The 6,048-nt window shown below is 38.3% G+C and overlaps 1 protein-coding gene across 1 annotated transcript in view; it reads left to right on the forward strand.

Annotated features, from left to right (window-relative positions):
• The first annotated feature begins 307 nt into the window (after nucleotides 1-307).
• Nucleotides 308-6,048, forward strand: part of LOC138026498 (uncharacterized) — a 6,773-nt gene continuing 1,032 nt past the window's right edge. The window contains exons 1-2 of the mRNA XM_068873877.1: nucleotides 308-1,000; nucleotides 3,141-3,248. Coding sequence (XP_068729978.1) covers nucleotides 361-1,000; nucleotides 3,141-3,248 — 748 coding nt within the window. The 5' untranslated portion in view covers nucleotides 308-360. The remainder of the gene's footprint in view (nucleotides 1,001-3,140; nucleotides 3,249-6,048) is intronic.

A 6,048-nucleotide genomic window follows, 5' to 3' on the forward strand; every position in this document is an offset into this window, starting at 1 on the left:
TATACATAATACATTTTGTTTACCCCTCAAAAATTTGCATGATCATTATCTTCGATTTCTCTTGGGACATGAAGATTAGATGTCCCAAGAGAAATCGAAAGCAATACCTATGCAATTTTATTTGGGGGGGGGAAGGAGGGGTAAACAAGGTGTATTGTGGGATTTGAGAAAGTAGGGACTATCAATGCTTTCTGCGCATTATGATTGGCTAGGTCGGTGAATATTGGCCGATCGGTCGGCCAATCGCAGTATGCATAGAGTATGCGTAGTATTGACAAACTTTGGTGAGTTCAGGGGCAAATCACGTTGCTTACACTCAGTACTGAAACGGATACTTTGAGATTTTCTCCTCGCAGAAACATGGTTTTCGTGGGAGCAGCGATTCTTCCTCACGGAACGATGATATTTGATGGAGATCCGAACTCAGCCAGCTCAGCATGTCGGCAAAGGAACTCTTTAATGCCAAGAGATATCATTCGCGACTGCTCATCTCTCTACAATGCTTGTGAGAGCGCGGGTGATCTTGTGGCCAAAATGAGACCAGAAGTTGTCGTTCTTATCACCCCACACGGTCTAGCCCTAACGTCTGGCTCCTATGCCGTGTATATGGCGGAAGGTGCTCAAGGAAATGCTCTGTGGAACAATTGCTTTCAGGAAATTGAACTCAAGATTCCACTGGATACACAACTGTCTGGTCAGCTTTTACAATTTTTGAAAGAAAATGGACACAAATCTGATGGTGTAATCACATTTTCAAGGATGGAATCACCACTGCGATGGGGCGAGGTTGTACCTCTTTGGTTTGTACATAAGAAAGTCGATTCGACAAGCGTGAAGTATATTATAGTTAGTTTCGGTCGAAACGGGGAAGGATTTGAAGACATGGGCAGAACTCTGCACAAGTTTTCTTCAATAATTCAACAACGAATGGCTGTTGTCATTAGTGGAGATCTGGCGCATACACACGAGACGAATTGTGTCATTCCTCTCTACCTACCTGGTAATTTTTTGTCGTCATTGTCGCACTTCATTAATATCCTTTCCCCCTTCTGTTACTATCTGCTAATGTTTACCCCAACCACACCCACCACAGTTAAGTCTTCCTCATCCCTTGTCAACTTTGGTACCCACTGACCCTCCTAGTAAATCTGTCAGCAGTTGTCGAAGTAAGAGCTTGGTAGTGGATAGAGCTCACTCCTTGTGGTAATCTTTAAATATCTCCTTCTGGGTTCTGGATGAGGTGGGGGGGTGGGGGGGGGGGAGGGTCATTTTTTGAGTTGGCATGACCAACAAAAAAAGATGATACCAATGTTCTAAATTTCCTCTGACAAGTGTCCCCCCGAAAAATTTGTGATGATGCCCCTGCTTTTATTTTTCCAACATTTTCATTTGGATTTGAACGATGATGATAATCAGCATTATGAAATCATCATCATGTTAATAATTTATCGATTTGCAACAACAATCAGCTTTAGCACAATGGTAAAGTACGCTTTTTGACATTATAGTCTTCTCCAGTAAATATTTTACAAATTACAGTAAAAAGAGTTTAAAACATAAAGGCAGACAAATGAAATTCTCAACGACATTACCTAACTAAACTAAACTCATTTTACTTTCATGCCTTGTGTGAGTGTTAAGTATTTATGAGTCAATGAGTCAATGAGTCATGAGTCAATGAGTTAACGAGTTAGTGCAGTTAATTAAACCATAAAATGAAAGCTAAAATTTCAGAGAGTGCTTAGGCCTAATCACTGAAACGAGGGCTTAGGCTTAATCAACAAATTATTGCTATATTGACTGTGAGTCTCATTGACTCATGACTCATTGACTCATTGACTCATTTGACTAAAACATGCGTTCTCGCCTTGTGTGGGTTAAGTTTGTTGGTTTTCTGCTCCAAGGAGTTTTGTTTTTTGGTTCACTGGCTCCTTCCTTCCTTCTAATGAAAAAAAAAAAAATTGATCAGCACTGTCGCAAACTTTTAAGTAGGCTGGGAAATCAGAGAAGTTGGTGAGGGAAACATTGAATTTGTAGTGTTAAATTGGTTGTTCCTCTCTGTAAGTAGACATGGATGCATCGCCCCATCTGGGGCTTGGATTTTTGCAAGTTCCTAGTGGGTTCAGTTGTAAAACCTTTCATTTAATATGTGCAGATCAATCTCACATTTCGCTCACTTGGGTGGTTGGTTGGCCGCATCGTAGATATGCCTTAGTGTGACTGTGCAATGCAGTTATAAGCGTGATTAGTAGTCAAAGACCCACGTTTCACCCTTGCTCACATAAAGTCTCCAGTAGCCATGTAGGGTTGTGGGTTCAAATCCCATCTGGGGCTTGGAATTTTCCGAGCTCCCAGTGAGTTCAATTGTAAAACCTTTAATTTAATTTAATATGTGTAAATCATTCTCACATTTTGCTCATAATAATAATAATAATTATTATAATTATAATTATAATTATAATTATTATTATTATATTAATAATAGTAATAGCAGGGCTCGAAATTAACGAAAAATCCAGTCGCATTTGCGATAAGATACGAAAATTTAGTCGCAATTTCGCAAATTTTAGTCGCAAAATCGCCGCGCTGCATTGTATTGTCAGCGGTTTAGCAAAAAAATATGAGCCCGCAATACTGGTGTGTAAAGACACCGCTGAAAATGGCGAATGATCAAAGGAATGGAGCTGTGCACGTAACATCGCAGCTAAATTACTCGACAATTACGCTATCTTCAGAGAAAATTCACAGCGACAAACAAAATAATTTTGTCATTTATTTATTTTAGCAAAAGTAGCAGCAAAGTGGCAACTGCTAACCCTTTTGTTTCGAAACAGCGAAGGTGACAACAAGTCGAAAATTTGCGACTTCTCCAGATATTTTACTCGCAAAGGGAAAAATTTAGTCGCAAGTGCGACTGTATTGGTCGCAATTTCGAGCCCTGAATAATAATAATAATAATAATAATTATTATTATTATTATTATCATTATCATTATCATTATCATTATCATTATTATTGAAATCATGTTACTTTCTCTTTTAAGAAGGATTAAATTATTCTTCAAAACTAAAAGGTAGTATTATAAATCATCTTATTTTTCTACCCATGTGATTGTGTCAGCCAGTGTCACTTCTCTTTAGATCGCAGGTGGGACTTGCAGGCTACCGCTGTTGCAGAAGAATTTGATTGGTCTTGTGAGATGTGGGCTAGAGGCATTCCGTACAGCAAAGACACTGAAAAGGGATCAAGTAAGTTCCTATTAAATGAAATAAATGTATCCATTCGAAGTGCATGTAATAAATGAAAGGGAGAAGTGTTCATTGCACTTATCTGGACAATTTAAGCAATAATATTGCCCTAATATTGCAACAATATTGCCCCAACATTTCCCCAATATTGCAACGATATTGCCTCTGCTATGCTGGTACAGTGCTCTGCCAACTGAAGCCACTTAGTAGGGAGCAGGTTTAATTTGTTTTGCTCATGTGTTCCCAGGAAAGGACTCGAATCAAATAAATGTATATAAATTTGAAGTGCGGGTTATAGGTAAAAGGAGAAGTTATCCTCACACTTATCTGGCACTGGCATCGCAGACATCATACGTTTGAATCTCCTTGAAGTCACCTGAGTCTTTTAGGTGTTTATGTTGCCGGTAAACTCCGTTCTCCTGTTGAATCCATTTTCACCTAGTATGTTAAATTGGTGATCCTCATTAATTTTCACCTCGGTTGAATACACATTCAGAAGAATTGAAGAAACTTTTTTGGGGCCTAAATGAAGTCTAGAGAAAAATTACGGTCGGGTTAGGGTTAGTTTTGGTCATTATACATGGATATATCTATTATACAAAAGTGAATAATGAAAAGAACTGTGTTGGGTTGTTGTTATAGTGTAGTGTTGAAGACACAGAACTATAGATCTGGAGGGTCTGAGTTTAGATACCGGTAAGTGTATAGTACAGTTCTTTGTGCCCTATCTATGTTGTAATATTGAGACTGAATGGATAAGTGTATGAATACAGAAACCGATAAGATGATACCAAACGTTAGGAAGAATTGTGTTGAGATGCGCAAGACAGAGCTGGATCTAAGATATAGGTATAGGTTTGTAGCTGCTTTAAACTGCTAAGGTAGTCAACCTAGGTAAAATGAGGATTATTAATTTAACCTTAACAAAAACGGATTCAACCTGAGACCGGATTTGACTGACAACATTTATACAAGACAAACTTTGGTTTCGTTGTCCAGCTGCAGATAAGTGAAAGGATCATTTCACCCTTTCATAAGTTTCTACTATCACATGTTTTATTTTGGATAATATTATTGTATTGGTTTTAGTTATTATAAAAAGGCCAGTGTAATGAAAGAAATTTACAAACCAGCCCAATTCCATGACCTGTATTCAGGTCAAAAAGGTAATTTGTACATCATAACCCAAGATTTATGATCAAGTTCATGACTAAACTTTGATCAAGATTTCTCTGTTGACTCTGAAATGGATTAAGAGGTGGATCAAGCCCAGTAAGCAGGGCCAATCCAATGCAAGCGTCTGTCTGAGCAGACAGACGCTTCAGGGGCACCCAACGTCAATTGTCGGAAAATATCTGTTCGGTAGGCGATTTGAGATATAGAATTTTTGGAACATTTGTTGTAAAATTTCTTGGTTGCCTTTCGAACACCTGAAAATTGGTATAATTGCCCATTTTTAACGGATTTTTCCCTAAAAAAGGTCACCTAGAATTTTCGGGAACCTTTTGTGGCTGAAATTTTCGAAAAGGTAAGTTTTGAGCCCTATAATTCTCGGATCACTTAACTTTCAGCTAGGAAATCCGAACAGATTCAAAATTTTTAGGGGATAAAAATATGCCTATATCTACCGTTTAAATACTAAAATACGTTTAACAATGCTATGTTTAAGTGGTTTTGAACTATATTCTCGTTGGGTGCCCCTAACGCTTGCGTGAATATAGTACGTAAACACTGTCACTACTGAAATTTATTTGCATGAAATAATAAGCACTACAATAATTAGACTTCCTCCAAGTCGACCTCTCGAAACTCTTCGAATTGACCCAATCAACGTGAACAATTTTAAAGGACTTTACGAAACTCTATACCATAATAATGTTGTAATCATTCCCTCCTCACCCTCCCCTCCCAGAGTCCACCACCAGTCGAACCTCCACTGAAGGACACCTCTTGTAAACGGACATCTCCCAAATGCGGACACCAAACTACGGTCCCAGCGATTTGTCCTCTAAAACACTACATATTTAACCTCCCGCGAGCGGACGTCTCTCCTAATCGGACACGGACACATATTTGGGGTCCACAGGGTCTAAAATATCCTCCCGTTTCTAACGAAATGGGTCAAATTTAATGGTCTAATCGCACACTGTCCTAACCCAAAACATAGTTATTTTGATTACTATTAGTATTGTTTCATTACAGATCATCAGTTTGTATTTTTTTACCTTTTCTTCAGGCCAGTCAGACGAAAATTTTAAACTCGCAAGGCAATTCCATACCATATCCTGCTTCTCTGTTTATCCGCTTTCCCGTAATATTAACTAAGAACCGTTGCTGATGTAGACGCACACTTCGTCACCCAATCTCAAACTTATTCTAATGAACAAATGGCATCTCATACAAAACCAACCCTTAATAAGAGAAATCTTTAAAAACTTTCCCCAAATTTCATATAGAAAAGGGAGGTCTTTGAAAGATGTACTTGGTAGAGCAAAGCTCTGAGGTCTTAGAATTTCCTATTTCCTATCCTGTTGCTGGCATCAATCAAACTGCTGAGAAAGAAATGGTTTAAGTTAGTTTTGATATGATGTCTTTTTCTCGTTTAACATTTTCGTTGTGTGACTGCTTGATATAGAGCGACTTTCATATGACCTTGAAAAATAAACGTAAAAACAGAACGTAAACACAAACGCAAATCGCGAATTTTCATTGGCTTACGGAACGCGGATGCAAACAAACGTCATCTCTCCATGGAACTTTCTTGAAAGTTTCGCTTTGACGTTATTTGGAATGCAGTGAT

This window comes from Montipora capricornis, chromosome 12 (assembly GCF_036669925.1).
Source record: "Montipora capricornis isolate CH-2021 chromosome 12, ASM3666992v2, whole genome shotgun sequence".
Lineage (NCBI taxonomy): Eukaryota > Metazoa > Cnidaria > Anthozoa > Scleractinia > Acroporidae > Montipora > Montipora capricornis.